Raw genomic sequence first — 24,642 nt, 5'->3', positions numbered from 1 at the left:
AGATCCGTCCAGTGCCCTAACCATTCGACTAACAACAAACCCCTAGTAATCATTGAAGTTCTTACACAACAGTCAATATAGATACAAATACATATATAAATTATAAGTAAAATTGGATAGTAAAAGAATAAATAAACAAATAAAAAAAGAGTAGATTCTTTACCTTCTTACGCGTATGTTTTTTAAATCTGAATAGCATCGGATGAGGCACAGGTCCAATATCTAAAACCACTTCGGAATTAGAACCCTGAAATATATAAATCTTAAAAGGTCAAAAAGCATCCTTTCAAAGCAGTAATATAGCAATGGTGATCAATTTGATTGTTATCAAAATATCCTTGACAACAAACATGTCACAACGATGTCACAATCACATAAATGACAGAAATTAATACCACTTTGTTAACAACAGCCATTAAGAAAAAAAAATCCTACTAGGTGCCCATAATTATGGCACCATATTCGTAACAAGCCTTTCAATTAGTTGCCCTCATTTATCATCTCTAAATAAACAGTTGAATTTACTAATTATTTAACCTTGACCACCACATAGTTACTTGCAGTTAGTTTGAAATTATTTGTGCTAAAGAAGTCTACTGTTTTCCAGTTGAATAACAGCTTATTTCTGTGTGGAGCACCAGACCACAGTTGGTTGCAGTAACTTCCATATGTCAACCATTACAATAACTTACTCTGAGATGTAGTGGTAGTTCTGTTTTATTGATAATCCAGTACGGACAATATATATATACATCTAATGAATGAGTCAAATCTGAGTGAATACTTAAACTAAGATGTTTATTCACAGTCTCTTCATCGACATCTGTCTCCATAGAGATGGCCTTGAACTGTTCCATTTCACCAGTAATGTCAAGGTTACCTGTCCACTCCGAGCCCAGATAGTCTGAGATCTGAAAACAACATAATACACAAAATAATAATTGTAAATCTTCTCCCTGTCTGGAATAACTGCCAGAAATATATGGCTCCATCTTCACATTATCTAGGTAACTGGACTGGATTTGCAGACTTTGTCATACAGGAGCTATCAAAATTAAGAGAAAGAGAACATAAAAACATCCTGGATCAACAGCCTCTGTTGCCTCAATGCAAAAATTTGTAAAATAACAACTAGACACTTTTCTTGCCTGATCTCCCTCCTCTACCAGTAACAAAAGGAGAAAACAAGCTGGAAACTTTCAAGACCAATACTGGCAGCCCAGGACCCCTTGGTTAGTGAGGCAGCACCCCACTCAGCATATGGCTCCCACAAGGTTTGCCAAATGATACTTACATGTAAAAAGAGTTTAGAAGTTTTGTTAAGATCTACTGTATATAATGGTGTTTGGTCTCCATGTGTTAAACTACTCATACTGGCTCCCTATAATAACAAAACATTTTATAAAACATCTAACTCTTAACTAACTGGCTCTCTATATTAAAACATCACTCATCAGGGAATCTAATTCTAATTTATCAAACGTGATGCATTATACAGGGTATATGGTGCCCCATATAGTAAACAATTCAAAATGTAAACAATCGGTCAAGCATATGGTTAAAGTTTTTCTGAGGTTTTATACACGTCATTATACTGAGACAAAGAAAAGACAAAAATCAATGAAAAACTTAATTTTTCAATTAAATATTTTGAATTCATCATATAAAAAAGCAGAAATTCTGTGGTGCCCTCCTTCCCATGATGTCCTAAGCAGATGCTTATTTTGTTTCATGGTTAATCCAGCCCTGCATATACCTCTATTAAGAAGTTGATATATAGAAATACCTCTAGTGAGAAGTTGATATATAGAAATACCTCTAGTGAGAAGTTGATATATAGACATACCTCTAGTGAGAAGTTGATATATAGAAATACCTCTAGTAAGAAGTTGATATATAAAAATACCTCTAGTAAGAAGTTGATATATAGAAATACCTCTAGTAAGAAGTTGATATATAGAAATACCTCTAGTAAGAAGTTGATATATAGACATACCTCTAGTGAGAAGTTGATATCATATGGTAGATAATTATGTAGAGTAACAGGAGGATATAGACAGATATTATAATACGGTACATTTCTTGGTATTTTAACCACAGGTTTTAACGCATCCCCTTCTTCACAAGTAACCTGTCAAGTAAATATTAACCATTCACATAAAAATATCAATCATAATGGACTCTTAACATACCCTATTAGAAGTCCAATTTCCCCAAAAACACAGTATTTTATGCTTTTTTTTTGTATCAGGAATGTTTTGTTGATTAAGTGGACATATTATTTATAACTATCGTTTGCATACATCAACGTGACTACTATCAATAGATGATATACACAATGCCAGTTTAGCAAGTTGTAACACCTCTATTTGTTGTATATAATTAATTTTATGATGTTTAAAGTCTACATAATCAAAACATCAATCAAGTTGAATAGGGATGTGCAAACAGCCATTTTAACCAGAAAGTTAATACCTCTTTACTTCTAGGATAACTCAAATGAAACCAAGTAAACAACTTGACAGAATTTTTCTTACCTTCATATTAAAATTCTTTTTTTCTGAATCTTCTGATTGACAGATAAAATATTTATGTTTTTCTTTTTCCTGGATTAAATCTTTCCACCAGATGGAATTATATGTTTGCTCATATCTTTAAAAAAAATTCAGAAATTGTCTCAAATTTTCAGTCCACGGATAGAGCTTATGTTGAGATATAACTGATTTTGTTGAAGCTAAAACTAAAACTGAAACCGGTTAACAGCTGACTTTTGGTTGATCTAACAGTTGATCTAACATAAGACTAATGATGTCAATCAGACAATTGTTTAATTTCTTCTAAAATGTTAACAGTAGCATACGATATATCAAAGTATTAATACTGATTTGTCACAGATGTTAAAAATATTGATAGCCTGACATTAGATAGCTACATTTAAATCTGAAAATCTATTAGTAATTTTCGGGATACCAAATGGTTAATATAGTAGCTTGTGTATTGAATTGATAATTTTGTACATAGTCATTTCAGACCCCTTCTCACATTTAAATAACATATAACACCACAAACATACCCTAGATCTGATGGTGTAACAAAGACTGGACAGTTGTAGGCTACAAACAAAGGGAGATAATAAACATCATCTGGCTCTATTGTTGCTAGTTTTGTATATTCTCCAGTCTTTGCTAGATCACTTGTTAATGTCCATTGTTTCAAATCTTCTGTTTTACACGAAATATCAACTGATATTGTCAGGTAATTCTGTACCTGGTAAATAATTATAACAAGTATTATTCATAATCTATACATCAACAATATGGATTACCTACCCTAAATGAGAGAGAGGGGATGCTCGATTCACAGTCCAGAACGTCACGAATTGACAGAATTGCAATCAAGTAACGCGGAATTCAGTTCTGTCACAGTTCTGTCAGTCCCGACAACGGAGGTGGTGTGAGTAGAATCGTGACGTAATTAAACACAACGAATATGTTTCGGCTGCATGGTTGGTTGAGATATTTACTTATTCAGTCGACGCATGTGTTGTAGTTCGAAATCCACCTTTTCACTCGATTGTCACTATTTTTGTGATTGAGAGAATTTAATTCCGGAACGTTCAATCGAGTACCCCAACGGAGAAATGAGGTTTATCGTTCGTTCGACACAAACTAGTTCATTGCGGGACTAAATTATGGTTCAATTTTATTTCAATAATTCCCTTGCGCGTAGGGGTCTTTAACATATGGAGGAAACCAGAGGACCTGGAAAAAACCCACGAGGTTGGACACAGGCGACCCTGCTCCTTGTCATGCACAACCGTGGAATCTTAACCACTCAATGACAGACCTTATGATACGCGCACACGCTAACCATTCAGCCATCCAATCCCCCCGCTCCTAAATGAACATGTACTGCATTATAATATCGAAATTATATTATTGTTTAATACCAACCTTGAGTGGTGAGAGGTAACTGATAACTTTACGACCATGTGTCATATCTACATTCATTATAGTACAATATCTTATACCATTCTGAAAAATATAACAATTATCATACAATTTATAGTTTAATCTCCGATACCATGGACCTTATGATGTCATAACCGTGTCAGCCTTCATTAAAGAAAGCTTTTCTTTACGGAGTGATAGATGCAGAAAACAATACCTGTATATACCCAAAAGAGAGGGAACTCTATGTACTATATTCTCAAACATCATGGTCAGTTCCTGGTCCATTGCACGCTCGTACTTGTTATGTTGGTTATTGCCAGGATAGAATGTTAAATATTTTACAAATTATGGTTGCATCATCCACAGTTGGTTGCAAACATGATTTATCTGTCCAGTTTTGGAAAATCACTCCTCCAAAACACAATAATAACAGTATTGTGAATAAGGTGCACAAAATACATGAACTAAGTTAACATAAAATGAATAAAGATTATATTATAATATATTTAATAGAGTATGTATTAAAGTATTAAAATACACCTGACGTAATGTTCAAGTAATAATTTAATAATGTTTCAGAATAATTTTTTTCATGCACTTAATTGTAAATATACAATTACCCCAATATACAGGCTGTGCAACTCCTCAACTTTCTGTTAGTATTACTCCGATTTTCTGCCAGGAAGAGTAATATATATATCAGACAATTGTATTCCATGTATATATAACCCCTAAACCACTTACAATCATTCTGTATATACATGCCATTGGCAAGGTGACCGCTAGACCACATATCGGTTGACCGGTTCCAGGGGGGTAAATAAACAGAATGAAATTGTACAACACATTTATCCAAATAGAATATATTTCCTATATGATATACTCAAATACAAAAGAAATCATTCTGTAAAATGATTATCAATTCTATAATATCAACTGAAGAACAAATGACATTCGCCTAAAAATAGCATGAACTGGTCTTGATCATTCCAGCCTAAATTGTCTTCAGTTCAACCTCCAAAATGATTCTGAACAAATTAGTCCTAGTTTTGGTGTCCAATATTGAGTTGTAGTAAGTCTTAAAGATACATTGTCCCAAAAGTATTTATCGGGTGGTTATTTTCAATAAAATTATGGCAATTTTGGTAAATATGGAAAGTATATAGACACCCAATCTTACTAGAAAAATACTGGATTACCCGAAAACCACCCATGGGCAACACTGGGTAAAAATATCAGGGTATCACTAACTGGCAACCTGACTGTTGTCTGCCAGCTTATTGTGTGCTAGCTTGACCGAGGGATCGGTTGTTATTTCTTGATCAAATGGTAGGCAGTTTTGAGAACATTCATGGATGTTAACAGACAAAAGACTCTGCAATTAAACGGCAGAAAAAGAAGTTCACAGAAAATAACTAAGAATTTACTAAGTCCTCAATATGTATGATAAATGGGCAGTAAGAAATGAAAAGTACATTCTGAAAAATGGACCCTCCCAAAATGAATTGAGGTGACAGACATGACATCTAACAACAGTTTATTTATAGCTTGAGGTATCTCCCAGCAAAAACAAAATTTTGAGAGGGATTTGAAACAAATTTTTGATTGATTAATTAGTTTGAATATGTTTTTAGTCCAAATATATAATCAAATTACACAGTTTATACTACAAGGGAAAGTATCTTTAAGAGAGAGAGAGAAATGTGGTTTAACATCCACAAACTAGACAATTTCAGGACTCACACACGGCTCAAGTTTATGACTATAATTTGATTGTGCAAAGGGATCTTTAGCAGTAGGACTAGATCGGAGGACCCGGAGAAAACGCATGAGGTTGGACAGGCAACCCCACTCCTTAATACGTACAAGTGGGGAAGTAAGTCTTAAAAGGAAAAAACGGCTTTCCCCATATATATTTAAAATATACAGAATGCATTATTAAACAGTGGACTGAAAAATATCCCATAATTTGTTGTGTGAAATGTATATGTGAATAGTCAGACAGCCAGTTAACATTTACATATTCACTATTTTGATCAGACTATTGAAGTCATGTCAAAATAGCCTAGAATGATCAAGACACTGGTTTACAGAGTTTCTTGAAGGCAAAATTTGAAGGATATGAATATGTATATGTTTCCTGGCTTTCTTGTTAAAAGATAGGATGCCAGGCAACGAAACATACGTCCACAGCAGCTAAGTTGTTTGATCAGTTAACAAGGGTTGTTGCATATTGGTAATAAAAAAATTAACAACACACTAAAATCTAATTACGCCGGACTCCGGACTGATAAACAAGTGAAGGAAGCAATTATGCAAGATGCCAGGCCTTCCTGAAAAAATGAGTTGAAGGAAGGGATTATGTCTGTCTCCAGGTCTCTTTTAAGGAACAGTTGAAGGAAAGAACCATGCAAAGTATAAATGATGGAATGTTACATAAATATTTTACAACCAATAAAGAAACACATCCTCTATCATTAGTCACAGACAGAATATACATTAAGAGAAAATACACACAGCATACTAAATATACACATAGCATACGAAATATACACACAACATAGCATACAAGTCACAAGATATACAAATAACATACTAATATACACATGACTTTCTACATTTAAAACCTTAAGAGTGAAACTGTATGTGAAACAGGTTGATTTTAATTTCCATATCACTCATTTCCCTTACATTTACACTGTAATAGGCACCAGTCTATGGTATAAACAGTTGATCTTCTACACTAGAGCATGCACAATTTATGAGGACTTCTAACATGGATGTTTTTATATTAAAACCAAACTAGCAATAGCAGGTATGTAATATCTAAATAGGAAACTGCATGGTTGTCATAACTAACACTACTCTTTCTGTATTTAACCATAGGCTGATTCAGGCATTATCATATAGTAGTGGTGCGTTGGCATACTATTGACATATCCACCATTGTCATGGGAGGCTGAGAAAGTTCATTGTGATTTTCCGGCGTGGAATCCCAATGTCAGTGGTGAAGGATGGAATGCCTGATAAGGACAGCTGTCTAGTCGTTCGGATGGTACCAAAAACAGAGAACCCATGTATACATTGGCCTGCACGTAAAAGATCTCATGGCAGTTGTAATTAGATATAGGAGTAGGCCATAGTGCCTTTGCCCAGACAAAATTCCCCTAAAAGCACAATGTATGCAGAGCCCAATGGGAGCAGAATGGTAGACTTTAAACCCCATTTCATTTCTTGTCATGGGAGAGAGAGAGAGAGAGAGAGAGTTTAACGTTCACCCGAACAAACAAGGTCATTTCGAGACTAAAATATGGTTCAATTTTATTTCCATAATTTCGCTTGCGCGTAGGGGTCTTTAGCAGTGGGAGGAAACCGGAGGAGCCTGAGAAAACCCACGAGGTTGGACAGGCAACCCTACTCCTTGTCACGTACAACCGGGGAATGGAAACCACGCCAGTTGACTCAATGACACACTTTATGATAAAGCGCGCACATGCTAACCATTCAGCCACCCAACCTCCCCTAGAAATGGGAATGTCAGTTATTTCACCTGATACTATTTGTAATGGGAATGTCAGTTATTTCACCTGATACTATTTGTAATGGGAATGTCAGTTACTTCACCTGATACTATTTGTCATAGGAATGTCAGTTATTTCACCTGATACTCTTTTGTCATGAAATATAGACTACATGAAATATAGACTGACAAAACACATGCAAAGTGACACACAGAAACATTTATTGCTTTACCTCCATTTCAATCATCTCCTCAGTCTGACAGAAGTTTAATAACAAAATAATATCGATAAATATATATATTTATATAATTGACTTGTGCTGCTAATGTACATATTATAACATATCTTCACATTAGTAGATTTTGGAATATACTGAGTCATTTGGTGCATAACATAACTCTATATTTATGTTAAAGTAGTAATTCATTGAGCCAATGTTTTGAAACAAATGAAGGGTAACAGCTTAAAGACAATTGTCAAATAGTTTAAATCTAAAATATTTACTCTCCTGACACATTTCTTCAGAGGATATATTGGTATCACACATCAATTATTTCTTACAGCTGATGTGTAATTAAGATATTTGCATAATTCTTAAATTGTTGCTGTTTTGATTTTAGTTTATCAGATTTAAAGATATATACATTTCTATTTACCTTCCTAGGAGTAAGGGGAAACAATTTACGACAAGCTCTCTTGTGTAGTAAGGTAGGTAATGGTTCAAATCCCTCCACCTGAAAGCAAAAACAATTTCCCTGTAAAACTAGGTGAACCAGTGGGATTCATCGTCATCTACTGTAATGTATGTAAAGTTATTAGATTTATATCAAATTTTTCTTCTGTCAACCTAGACTTTATGCCAGTGTCTGTTTGTTTAAGGCATCACAATGCTTTAATCGACCAGGTTATAATTAACCCCTTAAATTGTAAAAGTTTCCACAATAAAATCCATGTAAAATGTAATAAAATTAACATTTAATTAAGAAATCAAATCAAAATATCCACAGTAGACAATCAGATTAAAAAGAGCAACCATCAAAAGAGTCATCAAAACTCATAGGTGGCACTGACTTATGTTTACTATATCCAACATATCATCTGCAGTAGACCCCAAATTCATTGTAAACAGAACTGGACCATTTTAATAGATCAATTTTTAAGGATCTACAAACTAAAGATGCGAACGGTCGTTGAAACGTCGCCAAATAAATCTTCCAAGTAACTTCATATATTGTGTCATGTATTTAACTATGTGGGATTTTAGATAAGCATCTATAATTTTAAGAATAACACACACCTGTAATCTCAAACGTTGCTGATCCACATTTTCACCTGACAAATAATCATCATCATCATCAAACACAAATGCCCCAGCACTAATCAGATTATGTCCCATACTAGCTAGAGCACTACCAACCAAACCATCTGTTTCACTGTAAATATATCATATGTAAGGATTATTATTTCAACAATGTATATATAAGAAGCCATTTTTTTACCAATGTAATTATATCACATGTACATGCAAGTAAATATAAGAAGCCATTTTTTTACCAATGTAATTATATCACATGTACATGCAAGTACCAATATTTCAACACTGTAAAATATATCACATGTTTAAAGTGTAATTTTTCAACACTGTAAATATATCACATATAAGGACTAAAGGAGTAATTTTTCAACACTGTAAATATATAACATGTAAGGAGTAATATTTCAACACTGTAAATGTATCACATGTAAGGAGTAATATTTCAACACTGTAAATGTATCCACATGTGAGTAGAAATATTTCAACACTGTAAATATATCACATGTGTAAAGAGTAATATTTCAACACTGTAAATGTATCAAATGTGTAAAGAGTAATATTTCAACACTGTAAATGTATCATACGAAACGAATAATATTTCAACACTGAAGCTTTTTAAATGGCCATCCTTACCAATGTCATTTAAGACATTTATTTAGACATTTTTATTTTACTGAACTGAATCACAAGCCCTTCGAAACTTTCTATCATTACTGAAATGAAATGAAATGGGGTTTAACGTCCTAGTATATATGGAAGGCCACAATTTTAGTCTATTTGACACAATCCCCTTTGATAACATGGCCCCCGCAGAATTATAGATAAACTGATTGGTCAAAGGGTTCATGTTAAAAGTAGAACATCAGTCACAAGCAAGGTTTTTATTTTTCGATATGAACAAAAATGTCAAAATTGGCTAAAAAATATCATTTTTAATAATGATATAACTTGAAAGCTAAAAGCTCAAGTTATTAAAACTAACTAAACATAAAAAGATATTTTTGGCCAACTTAAAACATTTTTATTCATATTGTAAATCAATGATGTACGTCTTCCGACTCATTTTGCAGTCACAGGTCAAATATAACAAAAAAGAACAGACATCTGATAGTAATCAGTATGATTTTGTATAATGGAGACTCCTTACTCTGCGTCATCACAAGTTAGATCAGTATCAGCTTCAGGAACAGGTTGTCTATTATCTTTTCCTACACCACCTCTAAATACTGTTACTTTATCCCACATGTCTTCATGTACCTGGTAAAAACAGTCAATATATTATTTATTATTAGCAATATCATTCTAAAGTCCACAGGTTTGAATCACAAGCACTTGTAAACTGGAAAACAAACTTTAAAAATAACATTAATCTGAAAATTGAATAACCACATATTAACTCGGTCATGAAATCACATAGTGAAGAAACTGGAAGATAAAATTATAAACTCACCTTTAGTTCTGGATGTAGTGTCACAAAACAATGAACTCCCAACTGTAAAAGTAATTACCATTATAATGTTACAATAATAACAATAATACACTTTGACAATAATAAACTTTGACGACAGAGTAGAAAACAAAAAGAATGTGCAATTACCAAAAACTAAGTGAGATTTGTTTAAGACACAACTACTATAATAGATTGAGGTGTGTACAAAGTTCCATAATGATATCTTGAACGTTTTATATAAGGAGATATATATCTTTCATAAAGACAACAGGGACAGAAGGACGAATGGGGTATATCCAATCAAAAAGGTGCAGACATGAATAAGATAAGGATGGAGTTTGAAATGCAACAAATAAGTCATTTCCTTATTTCTGGAATGGAATGGAATGAAGTGTGCTTCAATATCTCGTCAGCAGAATACTTTTGTCAATTGGTGACAAAAATATGGTAATTTCTATTTCTATGGTGTACAATGAGAGTAAAGAGAAAGGACAGTGATCGCTGCATTTTTGTGATTCTGCCAGACAAAGGAAATTAAAATTACATGAAGGGGAATAACAAAACCTACCTTATTATCTATTTGGAATGCTGGTAAATGTCGAACTGAGGCAAGTGATGAAGAATTGGGTTTTGTTAAAGCCTACAAAATATAAATAACAATTAAAAATATTTATACTATAAAAGTACTTCTGAAAAAAAAAAACCCAGTTCATCAAACATTCTAATATTGGCCAAATTCAAATGTGAAATATTAGACAGTCATTTGTGCTCATTTTAGTGTATGGAAATATCTGAAAATTTGATGGATAGTAGTGCACAAAGTGATTCATGATTTAGAAATGAAATGGGGTTTAACATCCTAACTTTCCTGCATCAACCATTCAATCTATTAGGTAAATGTCCCTGGACAGTGATGTTTCTGTCTACTCTTTGTCACATTCCATCTGCCAAGTGTTATTTTATGCACATGCCAACCTGTAAACAGGATCTTATTTTTTTGTCCCCTTCGAATGACTTCACACTGTTTCTTGGGATACCCAGCATCATGCATGCACCACTACTAACAGCGGGAAACCATGCTGTACAATCGTTTCTCATCCAACCAGTGGTGAGTGACATAGTACCTTACTCACTGAGCTATTGCGACTACTCATGATTTAAAACATGAATTTATCATTTTTTTGAGATAAAATATTACCCTCATAGAGGGTTGATATATGAGATAACCTAAGGCTGAAGGCCGTGGGGTATTTTACATATTGACCGGGGGTATTAGGGTAATATTTGTCTTATATATCGACATCATTGTTAAATCTATCCTAATTGATTTCGCCTATAAGACAATGGGTCCTGCGACAGATATGACAAAATTAAGAAAACACAAAGTAAGTTGTATGTGCATTACATTTAAGTAACCACTGGCATTCATTTTGTACAATGTCGTCAAATGATTCGGACAACGAACTGATCCGAGCAAATATGGTTAAAAAAACCGCAGATTCTGACAAAGAATTATTTTAAGATAATCAAAGTGCAGAATTTATGCAGAAAATATTCAACAAGGATTTAATGTACTCAAATATTTCAGATTGTGAGGAAGATAAAAATGATAATGCTTTTCAATGTCGAGTGACAAAAAGACGTCAGTTAATCTGCCAACAATGCCATGCCCATAAATACTTTATGCAGAAATTAGTGGGCTGTGAACTTGTTTAACAGTTGGTCAGTGTGGCGGAACAATAAACACGATAGTGAGCGGAAAATCCTGTGTGTGCTGGAAGATATGTATATCAGATCTTATTTTTTTGATGTCTAGATTTGTCTTAGAAGTAAGCAAAATAAAATGGTGAATTTGTTACCCGTATTTAGTTATGGGAATAGTTTCACTTTTATGGATTACGAATAAAACTGATGTGGATACACTACACAATCCAGAATTTAAGAGTTTTAGACAATTTCTTGAAAATCAGACGAAAAAACTAAGTAACATGGGCCTAGCAAAGTTTCGTCGTCCGAAACGTTTGACAAACATTGTACAAAAAAGTGAAAAAAATGTTAAAAGAAAAAATTTGTGTCCTTTTTCATTGCAGAGTGATATAAACCTGTTGTGACGTCATCAGAGATTGATATCAGATATCACCCTCTGATGACGTCACAACAGGTTGATACGTTTCATAACATGCATGGAGATCAAAGGAAATAACATCCCAAGGTGTGTAACTCTAAATAAATAACCCAGTTAGCCGAATGTTTATAAATCATACCTCTATGACATCACTAATAACTCCGATAGCATTATTGGTAACATTTAGTTGTAGAGTATCTTGTGAGTCCATTATAATATATGTACAAAGCATGGATTTATCTAGATCATCATCATCACCATTTATACCATCAACAGTATCATAATTATTTACATCTGAAATAATATCATCACATACATCTGTCCAAACAATCAAAAGTAATTCACAGAAAATTCTTTAAATATTTTGACAATGGTATTCCAGCCATTATGATTATATTTTTTAAATAAAAAATCAAGTAAGCTATATCCATATTTACAAATGTTGACATGCATTTGGAATAGTGTGTAAGTTTTTCTTTTCAGTTTCAGAAGGCATGAGTCTTGAAAGTAGACAAATCACTTTTTTTTGTCAAATTGTGCAATTTTACGACACATATACCATGCTTAACAAAATATTTTTTCAAAACATCAAAAGTACCAGACAAAAAAGTTGTCATTTCTGGAAAAGGTGGGGGGGATATTTTTAAAAATAAAAAAACTTGGTTTAAATAGTCAAGCTTTTTTTTCTTTTATTGTTTGTGAGAAATATTTTTTGTTTCTTTTTCCCTTTTTATATGACAGAAGCAAAGTAAATACAGGGAGCTGGAAAAATTCGCCCAAATAAATGAAAATGTTTAAATATTGTGTTGAAGCTAATAATAAACAATGGGTGCTGTGTAAAAACCATAAGAAGCACTTTCATATAAGCAGAAAATATCTTTGGAGTGAGCAGTGATCAAAACTATTATTTAATAAAAAATACTGGTTTGGTGAAAAATATTATTTAATAAAAAAATACTTGATTGATCAAAAACATCATTTAATAAAAATTATTATTTAATAAAAAAAATACTGGTTTGGCCAAAAATATTATAATTTAATCAAAAATTCTGGTTTGATAAAAACATTATTTAAGAAAAAATCTTGGTTTTTTTCAATAAAATTATTTATTTAATAAAAATAAATACTGAAAGTAGAGAAATTTCCTCCAACTGTTGAAATAGTGTTCTAGAATTCACTTTTTATTCCTCTCTAAAATTCAGATTAACATCCTAAATCCCATAATATTCCGTATTAGTAAACTATTATGTCCCTTAAAGGGTTGTACTCGATTTCACAGAAAAGCGCACAAACACCAAAATATCCAGAAAAAATAGCACAATTACCATGTGTGAAAGTTTCAAATCAAAATATTGAATCATTCTGAAATGAGGTCTATGTTTTCTTTCACTGTTTTATTGTATAAGTGACATATAATCCTGACGTTCAGTAACCATTATAACTTTGGCAAGAATAACGTCCAGGTTATCCAAGCACTTACACGGTGAAGAATTTGAGTATTTATCGCCAACCCTATGTGGAAACAAAAAGTTGGTATTTCATTGAATACATATCATAGAGCATTAGAATTTGGATTGAGTTTTTCACGCAGAATTAACCAATTTTATTAACTGAGATATGTCCTAGACAATTCTGTTAAATCTACACTCATTTAAATTTAAGTGAAACAACACATGTTTAATGATAACTTATGCTGAAGATTCATTCTTTAGAAATCAAAATCTAAAATGTGGAGGTGAAATTTTGTTATTATTTTTTTTAAAATTTAGCAATATTTAGTGAGAGCAGTCATGTAAAAAATATTCCAAGATTCACATCAATTTATTGCCCTGACTGTTCATAAATATACCAAACCAAATGTGTAATACAAAATTAATCTTATAAAACAGAGAGAGAGAGAGAAATGGGGTTTAACCTCCACTCGACACAAACTAGGTCATTTCTGGACTAACATATATTCAATTTTATTTCAATAATTTGCTTGCGCGTAGGGTGTTTAGCAGTAGGAGGAAACTGGAGGACCCAGACAAAACCCACGAGATTGGACAGGCGACCCTACTACTTGTCACGCACAACCAAGGAATTGAAACCACACCAGTTGTAATCTTATAAAGTTCTAATAAACAGTGAAAATTACTATTACTACAATCTATAATTATAACCTTTGACACCAAAATACATTCTAAAAAAAAATACAACACCAGACAACATTCAGATTTTAGAAAATTCCCAAACCAGCGGAAGCAGTTATTGGACCCCGTGATGTCATAAATACAGGCTTATCAAGTGACGAGTCAAATATGTCATCATTATCCTCCAATTCACTGACATCAGCGTCACTACTGTCAGTGGAGAAAATACTGCCAAGTTTGTTAGTAATATTATGGATAAATCCCTCTGGTTCTGAGTCTGATTCACCCTGGATAGAATTATGCTTATTCAAAGAATCTGAAAGAAATGACACAAAATTTACCAAACAGTTTTCGCTTTAACATTTATTTATTTGATGAGTGGCGCAGAGGTTTGGATCTCCTAAGTACATGTATTATCAAATGGAATTTAATAAGCCACTTTTCTGTATCAACAAGTGTGCTTTGAAGGCAATTTTGCAGCTGCCTTTTTTGCCCACTCTCCATCAAATACATCAGTCATTGTTCCTGCTCAATCGACAAGGGGAATCCAGGTCGGAAAATCAAGAGTAACTTCCTCAACCAACACTGGGATGAAGCGCAGACCTCCTAGCTAGTGAACCAGTGCCATAGTCAATACTAAAATTATAAGTTACAGATATATTCCTTTCATAGTAAGGACTGTTATTATGTTACACATTTGATAGATGATGAATAATTATGCTTTAATTATGTTACTTAATCATACATCTGATACATGTATTTGATGAATAATGATGATTTAACTATATCTGGCCCCAAGTTCACAAAGCATTCTCAGGCTTAAGTTAAGAATTTACTCAAAATTGTTTGTTTTATTCTAACTACATATATAGCCCTATTTAAAACTTTTGTTGTTTTAATGTATCAAATACATTAATAAGAAACTATGTGCAAAGTGTTGTGTTTCTGGATCAAAGATATTTCTCATAAACAGTGATTGAAAGTTGAGTAAATTCTTAACTTAAGTCTGAGAATGCTTTGTGAACATGGGGCCTGATACTTGTAGTTATGGAATAATGATGATTTAATTATGTAACTTAATCATACTTCTAATAGTTGATGAATAATGATGATTTAATTATGTTACTTAATTAATCATACATCTGATGTTTAAATGTAGAAGCCCTGGTTACCGCAATTGTTGCTACACATTATTTCACAGCTAGCAACTGCTATATCAATCTAATTAAAATATAGATCTATATTTCGTTTCGTTTTTTATACTTTCGATGCCCTACACTACATGTAGATCTAACAAGTTATAGTGGGAGTTCACATTCTATGACGTCAGGTACCAAGCAAGCGACATTTGACCCGATTACGTCAGTCATTCAATTAACCAATTAGCGACCACCATGTATTTGTTATCTACTTTTGCTTTGTTTTGATTTCTATTGCCGCTAATGTCTACCCACAGTTCCGCGCAAAATAAGGTCAAACATTCGATTCGACAGACCATTTGATTGGCTGACCCCTCATTTCAAGCAAAACACGAGTTAAATAACAACGCTTCCAGATCCAAGTGTAGTAAACACAAGTAAAATCGAAATTTTGAACTATAAAAACGAAACGAAATTGGATCTGTGTTTTAATCAGATCACTGCGCTATTTAATGAAAGTCACTGTGTTCAAATTGCTGGCTATAGTTGAGGTTCCCAAATTAGAATACATTACAATAATAACAAGCCAATTAAACTCTTTTGCCAATTTTTATTAAATTGTAAATTAGAAGTACTTTTTTTTTTTCAAAATATAAAGTTTAAGGGATGGAATAATTAATCTGAATCAGAATTTGGGGTGTGCAAATAAAAAAAAATATAATAAAAAATATAAAATTAATAAGTAGTAATAATAGTAAAGTCTGCACAGAGCCCAGATATGTTTAGACCAGATAAGGTGCAATTATTTGATACAATCCATAATAAACAATAATTTGAACATTAATAATGAATAATTACTATTAATAATTACTTTCCTTGTAATAAATGAAATGGGGTTTAACATCCTACTGTTCTGCTCTGACTGGGCTAATAATGACGGTCATATTGAATTCCAAATGACAAGGGATCTTTTATGTGCATGCTTATGCGTACACTGGACCTCAGTTTTTTGTCCGATCCAATTAACGACTATACATTGTCCCTTGCAAGGCCCTCTGTCTTGCACCATTGACAGGAGGAACCATGCGGACACAGGACCTCCAGGCTAGCAAACCATCATCTACCCACTGAGCCATCTTGGCTCCCTCCCCTTGTAATTAAAACAAAAATTAGAAAACTAGACTTTACAGAATTGACAGCAAGAAAGCCCCGAAAAAAATATTATCTACAACCTTCCCCTTGGATCACCAAACTAAATACTGGTATATAATACTTACCAGTAGAACCACCTGAGATACCAGAATTCATTGAACACATTAACATTGAACTTTAGAATTTTTAAAAAAAATTATGAAATCTTTTTAATAGGATGAACCCTATTGATTTAAATCACATTTCAATTTCACATAGTAGAGTAGCGGCCCTTAACTACAAAACTATATAAACATTCTGGAAGTCACAGTTTTTTAAACGCTGCTCAGTGGACAGGCTTGTAATGTTTCTTTCTTAAGCATAGAAATGAAATGGTGTTTAACGTCCTACTATTCTGCTCCAACCTGGACTAATGAAGACGGGATCTTAAGAGATGGGGATCTAATATTTATTTTCAACAATGGTCATTTCATATATTTTTATTTCAACAGTTCGCTTGCCCTTAGGAGTTTTTCAGAAGCGGGAGGAGAAAATGGCAATCAGAGTGGAAATCAGAGAAAACCTTGAGGTTAGTTTGTCGACCCTATTCTTTGTTCTGTACAAACCTGGAATCGAACTCAGGATGCATATATGCATATATAACAGGCCTTCTGATCTACAATGCACGAGTTAGATAATTTGGCCATCCAAACACTTTGTTAAAGAATATTAGTATCTGGTTTTGTAGAAAATCACACAACAACAAGTTGAAATAAATAAATCCTCAACAAAATGTACATACCATAGTTTCTGTTGCTGCCATTACGTAATCTACGAATTGATTTATGTCGAATTACTGTCATATCAGTTGATGAATCTGTGTCAGTTTCTGAACTACTCGATTTCATACGAGATCGATGCATCATCTGTTGGACCTCATTCTGTAAACCATCTGGAACATCCAGATCATTATCCTCGTACGTACAGGCCATTGGAAAACTTGGTGCTTTGATTAACTGCAAGATTCGTAAGACATTTTCAACTATAAAATACCCAAACACTATTAGAGAAAAATGAAATGGGGTTTTCTGTACCAATGAAGAAAGGTATGAGAAAAATTTTGTCCAGACAGCGGCGTTTCACTTTATTGAATTCCAATGTAAATTTTTTTTTTTAACGGAAATACAAATTTGTCACCAGCAGCTTGTTTTTTCCCATCGCAAAATTACTCAACACAATTTAATTGTCAGTCAACAGATCTAACTCCTAATAACAAAGTATAATAGTTTAAAAAATGTTGTCGGTTCTCCTAGATCCATGTCTAGTCGTAATTCAAGAACTCGTAACTACTTGACTAAACTACTATCAGAACTCAACTTGAATCATTAACTATCTGTGGTTTAAATATATACGCCTGCAATGATAAAAAAAATAATCATATTTTACCTTGACAAGAACTTCCCATGGTCGATAAATTCCTTCATGTTCAAATACAGGTTCTACAAGAGGTTCCCACACACCTAACTTCTCATTAAAAAATAACATCTCTAAATGACATTCAGATTCTAAATGTAGCTGTAAATAAAATGAATTCCATCAATAAACAGATTTTCATTACATTAATTACACAGTTTTTATCTCATCTTCTTTCAATCCCAACTGCTTACAGATACTTGTTGCATTTTTTGGACACTTAAAGGTAAGAAAACAAAATCATATCAATGGTAGATAATGTCTCGGCTTGGATTCAATCAGATTAAAAATACGCCCATCAAAAGATTTTACGCAACTCTTACAGGAGGCACATGTCAAATGTTCTAAATTTGTTCATTTATCATATCTTTGTAAATACTGAACAGATATTTTTGGACCGATGTTCCTTTTAGAGAGTTGACTCTCACAATACTGTAATTGGCAAGGGATCCAAAATGCTTCAAATGATGATCAGCAGCTTATAGTTTAAAAGATATAATATATTAACCTTGATTGAAAGTTTTAGCAAAAATAGTAAATGTTTCTCAGACATTTTCAATGTAACATGTCATACCATAATGATTTAACACTTTTCGCTACTGGTCATTATAGTCACCAGCTTACTAATGACAATCCACGGCTTTAAATTTTGGCCACTTTAAATTAACTCAATAAGAGAAATAAAGAGAAGTTCCACAAACCTTCAGAGTCCAGTCACATATTTTAACATCTACTGATGATTTAATCCATAATAATGGGACATGCAAATCTAAATTCTCAACTTCAAACAGAACATTAACATCTGATATTTCAACTTTCAACATCTCAATCGGCTTCTCTGCTGGTCGAAATACATTCTTAGGACCATCTGAATCAACTGCAAGTTTTACAAGTTAAAAGTATACCTTTCATCAGGGGAATGTACAGTACGTCATTGCATTTTTGCAATTGAGAAAATAAAATCACAATATCAACGGTAAACTATCTCCCAGCTTGGATTCAATCAGTTTAAAAAGAGACCCATCAAAATTAAAGATGTTGGCAAATATTTAAGATGACACCCAGCTTGTTTATAAGGGTTATAGACGTAACATAGCCACTTTTTATCGCCTGTCAAATGTTGCGAAAACTTATTTTATCATATCTCTGTAAATACTAAACACATATTTTTGGACCAAGATTCAACTTCCAAAATATTGTGGTTGACAAGAGTTAACAGTAATGCCTCATATGACTTCTGAGACTTTCAATGCAAAACACAATACATTTATACACCATTTGCACAAAATGGGATAAACAGGCAGCGAGATCAAATTTAACAATGTATACCATCCATAACACAGCAATACCAATAAAATATGGCTTCCAAATCAAGAACATATCATAAAAGTCCAATATAAGCCAAACATTACATAAAATCCAATAGAAAGCCATGATTTGGACATTACATACTATGGTGCTGGTGTAGCAGCATGGCTTTCTAGGAAATTAAATGCAATGATCTGAATACAGATATTTAAAATATTACTCACTGCTTGTATTTTTAACATCACTCCATTTCCTGCCATCAATAGGAATAATATTCCACAGGTTGTTCTGTACTGAGCTGCTCGGCTCTGGTTCTACAGTTGGCACCTAATGATAGAAAATTACTTATTGTTTATAATGCACAGTAGGACATGTACATGTAGAATACAACTAAGAAATGAGCTCCTACTCATACTCTCCCTTTAGGTCAACCTCAAAACATCTTTTAACCTGTGGTGCTAGTGTGACAAAGTACTCCATAACTTTCATCAAAGATAGACTATATTCTCTCATATAAAATATTAACAGATATTTAGATGCAATGAACTTATTGAACCCCATATGTTATTGATCTACAATATAAATATTCTGTTCACAACATACCTACATGTCCTCAACATATATGTAAATATTTAGATTTAATCAATCCCACATGTATTGATAATGATGTTTTATTAAATATAATTCACACAGTCAGCTATACGAAGGTTAGAAGGGAAGTTGGTTAAGAGATCTAGACAAGTTTATGGGCTATATCAAGTTCAGCCGCTGCCGTGTTGATGTTATTGTTTATACTAATGATGTAATTAAGTTCCTGTTTGCTATATATCATTCCTGTGTATTTATGTTCCTGTTCCCGATGTAAATAAATACAATATTTACTACATTGATCTTCTGTTATTACTAAATAGTGTTACACTAGTATCATACAGAATAGTCAGTTAGCATTCTTCTCTCTTTGTTTTTTGTGGACAATTCGTTTGTGACTGTAATCAAACCTTCATGAATACAATTTGACAAAACTCACCATCTCTAGTGTTCAAATTTTCAAGAGATTTGGTAGACTACATGCTGGACTAAAGTTTCAGCCACCGAAGTCCAGGCCACACAGATTAAATAGGTGCTAAGTTATATTTATAGCACAACTTTGGCCGTAGGCCGAGATGTTAAACCTGTTAACGAATGAAGCGTGCTATAAATGATTTGTAACATTGAAACCTGCTCAACATGTTTGTTGTTATTGCACAGAAAACCAACCCCACTTCTCTATATGATTTCTACTAAAACTAGTGTAAACCAGCGAACGAGTGCAATAACATTGAACATGTCTAGTTATTGCACGGTTAAGCTGCACCCAATCTACTAGAGGGAAAACAATCTGCTTATTCAACGAAAAGAACAAAGGAACTTTTTCCCGTCCATGTTACAACACGTTAGAATTGGGGTAAAAATAAACTGTGGTCGAAAGGTTCATTTCTTGATACATGTCTGTTTTGCACGAACATTCAGATTTCATTTTTCCCCAGCTGGTTGCCCACTTACCGTATCTGTCGGCCATTGCACCATCTGATAAACATCCCAGACAAGTTGCATCGTTACAGCCGATAAAATAACATCTATCTTCGATATTTTCAGATTCATAATCTTTTCACCCTTATCATTCTCTATTGTCTGAGAAAACTCCAGAGAGCATGGCGCTACAATCTACAATAAACAAGAAGACTCAGTCATCTACATCTCATGCCCTTGTATGTTAAAAAATATGTCAAATTTGTTTCCATGGAAACACAAAAATCATTAAATCCAAGAAATTTCTAATTGGCAACAGGCAGAACTACTATAATAGTTTGACGTGTGCACAGAGTTCCATAAAGATATATTGAACTGTTTATAGGAGATACTCTTCAGCTACCGACGACAGAACCAAGTTCAATATTCCTCCCTTAACACTGTTTGGCACAGGATAATAAATGGATAGTTAACAAAAAAACAATATCTGACTGATTGGTCATATTTATTTGATTTCCATTCTTTTTATGTGATAGTGTGAATGCTGAATCAAGTATTGACAGTGACTACGCATAATGGAAATACTTTATACATCAAAAATTAGGAGACAATACTTATTGGATAGGGCCATCTTGCTCATCAACCAAATCTCCTGCTATGTTGTTGTCATGCCTACAATACAGGCAACCAGATGGGAACTTGGCAGTCAAATGGTTAAATCCACATACACATGTACAGTGTACACAGCAGAGCTCTTGTTTCAATGACAACTGTCACTCTTAAAGCAAAATGTTAGATATTACAATTTTTGTTTCTCGTAGAGACAGAACGAAGTTGTCTTGTAAGACCCAGGTTGTTATCTACCTGACTCTGTGGTTGTTGATGTAGATGCAATTTCGATATAATTTGTAGATTTGAAATCTTTGACCACATGTTCTGTTTCTCTGCATCTGTCCGATATTCAAAAGCTACATCAGCCTGGAAAATAAATGGATTAAATGGAACTGAATGTTTATCGTTCAACACAATAGACCTATAATGCCTGGTAAATGAAGGCAAAAACAAACCCAAAACCAACAAAATAACTGAAATGATACTTACATTCATAATAATAACTCGACTATCTTCACTTGTTGGGTCAGTAAATAACACAATACGGGGTTGTTTTAATGTTCCGTAGAAATTCAGTGACGAGGTTTGTGTTGTAGGGTCAGATGTTGGAGAGACTGATTGATATTGTGAATCTGTAGTCTGGATTGTACTCGGGGATTGTAGGGCACTAAGTAAGAAGTCAATGAGAACTAATTGATACTGTATGTGAACATTTAACTGTAGTTTCTCTACCATTAAATCAGCTAAAATAAATACATATAATCATGTTAAATTATTTTAGGCAAGAGGCCATAATAAACTAAAAACAATTTGTGTAAATAAGGGACAAACATATCACTAGAAACCATTATTGAACCTGGTCCAATTATTATTAGAGAAGCTTAGAATAGAAATGACCAGAACGACCAGTAGCAAAGCTATTAAACCAATTAAGGTTAATCTAGTCTTGTCAAATAAAACTGCCTTCATTTCACTAAAACTGAACATGGCTGTGAAAAATGTTTCCAATTGGGCTTCGTAGCTCCTAATTCCAATCCTGACATGTCTGAAGCTTTTTATGACTTCACAAAATTTAAAGACCATAACAAATTGTTTTAAACTCTTTTTTTACAGTTGAATATTTGAACACCGTACCTTTTTGATGTCCATCACTACTGATTTTATATATCAATGAAACAAGCGGAAAACCTGATGTTGCATCACTTTTCTCAGCACAATATAAAATCCTGAAATATGAAAATAAGATCTTATAGATAAGTTGCCAGGCAATGAAACATATGTCAACAGCAACTAAGTCATTCAAGCAGTCCATAAAGGCTGTCATATTTATATTCTTTTGTAGGTAATAGGAGCATTTATAAGACACTAAAAACTGATCAAGAATCACAACCCATGAAGTAATTATTAGAAATAATGAAAATTTGATGAGCTTCTAGTTCTTCCAAACATTAACATAAACGGTTACCAGGTGGTATCATGAGTTGTTATAGTTATCTGAAACTGTTGAAAACTAATGGACCAATAAGCAACAGAAGGAGGTGATAACAATGTTATACAGTCACATTTCAAAACAGGTGAATAAAGATTCAAAAATCTTAGCAAAAGTCTGAAATTTAATACATGTGCATTATTCCTTTTAAACAGCAAACAAAAGTCCATACCAAACTTGCTGATTACAAGAACTCAAACAATTAGAAAGTGGTATCAGATGTTCTAGAAAAATTATGCATCCCTGCCTCATGCATGAAACCCATCATATTACTACTAACCTTTTATTGGCTAGCTTACTATCTGGTCTTGTGTCATTAACAGCAATAGACTGGAGGTTAAAGGTCAACTTCAGATCACCATCGTTATGATAAACACCGTTTAAACTGATATTATCCATTTCTAGTCCACATAGATTACGCTTCACTGTCATCTGTAATATACAAATGCATTAATTGGTTTGAACCTTTCTTGGGTTTGATTAACATCTAATCAAAGTACCTGTCACAAATATAACATTGTATCCCTTAAAGCCGTTGATCAAATTTTTTCCTAATTTAAGGGCATTGAGCAGTCTAAAATGCATATTTTAAAGCTAGCACTTTAATTTTTGTTGATAATATATATGACATTTTTTGTTATTTGGGGTGATAAACTACATAATAATAACCAAAAATATGTCAATTTTATGTACTAATTATTTTCAAAACTTGGCCTAAATTCATGATAATAAAGGATGTTGATGACAATAAAAGTCAAATTTTCTCAGTGATGCCTACAAGGATTTTCATTAAATTTGGCATGGACAATGGTAATTTCAATCCAAAAAAGCTACATGACAGTTTTTGGCTATAGGCTATGGTTTGTTTGGTATCCATGAAAACACAAAAAAATGAGTTTTCTTGGAAATTCTATTAGTACATTCTAAAATTTTTACCATTATAATGTTGTATGATTAATTTGTCAATATAAAAGATGTAGTTATACATTCCTCTGACATTTTCAATGTAACAGGGCACATCATATGATTTAAAAATACCAGAATATACTTGGTATTAATACAATCAGTGAATAGCTAAATGTCTTTAACAATTGTATTAGGCATCAATATGGAAATATGGCAGTAGTAGTTATATTCTAGTATTATCAGTCATTTTCTAAATATCTCTCAAGAATACACCTCAGTGTATTCATCCAATAATGAAATGTGGTTTTACGTCCTACTGTTCTGCGAATGAAGACGGGCATATGCCATACAGTGTTCTAAGAGGGAAATATTGCTCAGACAGCTGCACTACGGCCTACTCTCATCCAAATTCCAACTGCCAAGGGATTTTTTTACATGCACGCCAATGTGTACACGGAAGCTCGGTTTTTCGAACCATCCAAACGACTATACGTTGTCCCTTGGAAGGATCTCGGCCCTACACCACTGATCATATGTTTAATTATGTTCTCCTGATTTTGATTGTTTCTGTGTGTTTGA

General features: G+C 33.2%; 2 protein-coding genes across 2 annotated transcripts in view; both read right to left on the bottom strand.

Moving 5' to 3' along the window:
* LOC126811711 (intermembrane lipid transfer protein Vps13) overlaps positions 1-4,749 on the bottom strand; it is a 29,614-nt gene extending 24,865 nt beyond the window's left edge. Inside the window, exons 1-8 of the mRNA XM_050537571.2 lie at positions 4,574-4,749; positions 3,954-4,034; positions 3,074-3,267; positions 2,538-2,652; positions 1,997-2,131; positions 1,295-1,381; positions 693-911; positions 164-247 (exon numbers count right to left, since the gene is read on the bottom strand). Coding sequence (XP_050393528.1) covers positions 164-247; positions 693-911; positions 1,295-1,381; positions 1,997-2,131; positions 2,538-2,652; positions 3,074-3,267; positions 3,954-4,010 — 891 coding nt within the window. The 5' untranslated portion in view covers positions 4,011-4,034; positions 4,574-4,749. The remainder of the gene's footprint in view (positions 1-163; positions 248-692; positions 912-1,294; positions 1,382-1,996; positions 2,132-2,537; positions 2,653-3,073; positions 3,268-3,953; positions 4,035-4,573) is intronic.
* A 180-nt stretch (positions 4,750-4,929) lies between these two features.
* The window catches only part of LOC126811709 (intermembrane lipid transfer protein VPS13A), a 73,129-nt gene continuing 53,416 nt past the window's right edge, over positions 4,930-24,642 (bottom strand). Inside the window, exons 38-53 of the mRNA XM_050537569.2 lie at positions 23,438-23,589; positions 22,803-22,894; positions 22,158-22,411; positions 21,921-22,034; positions 21,090-21,251; positions 19,772-19,874; positions 18,941-19,116; positions 18,213-18,341; positions 17,569-17,782; positions 12,504-12,658; positions 10,808-10,879; positions 10,240-10,281; positions 9,937-10,046; positions 8,772-8,907; positions 8,131-8,208; positions 4,930-7,730 (exon numbers count right to left, since the gene is read on the bottom strand). Coding sequence (XP_050393526.2) covers positions 7,695-7,730; positions 8,131-8,208; positions 8,772-8,907; positions 9,937-10,046; positions 10,240-10,281; positions 10,808-10,879; positions 12,504-12,658; positions 17,569-17,782; positions 18,213-18,341; positions 18,941-19,116; positions 19,772-19,874; positions 21,090-21,251; positions 21,921-22,034; positions 22,158-22,411; positions 22,803-22,894; positions 23,438-23,589 — 2,025 coding nt within the window. The 3' untranslated portion in view covers positions 4,930-7,694. The remainder of the gene's footprint in view (positions 7,731-8,130; positions 8,209-8,771; positions 8,908-9,936; positions 10,047-10,239; positions 10,282-10,807; positions 10,880-12,503; positions 12,659-17,568; positions 17,783-18,212; positions 18,342-18,940; positions 19,117-19,771; positions 19,875-21,089; positions 21,252-21,920; positions 22,035-22,157; positions 22,412-22,802; positions 22,895-23,437; positions 23,590-24,642) is intronic.

This window comes from Patella vulgata, chromosome 2 (assembly GCF_932274485.2).
Source record: "Patella vulgata chromosome 2, xgPatVulg1.2, whole genome shotgun sequence".
Lineage (NCBI taxonomy): Eukaryota > Metazoa > Mollusca > Gastropoda > Patellidae > Patella > Patella vulgata.
Note: the sequence above shows the minus strand (reverse complement) of the source record. Positions and strands in the feature narration are given on the sequence as shown.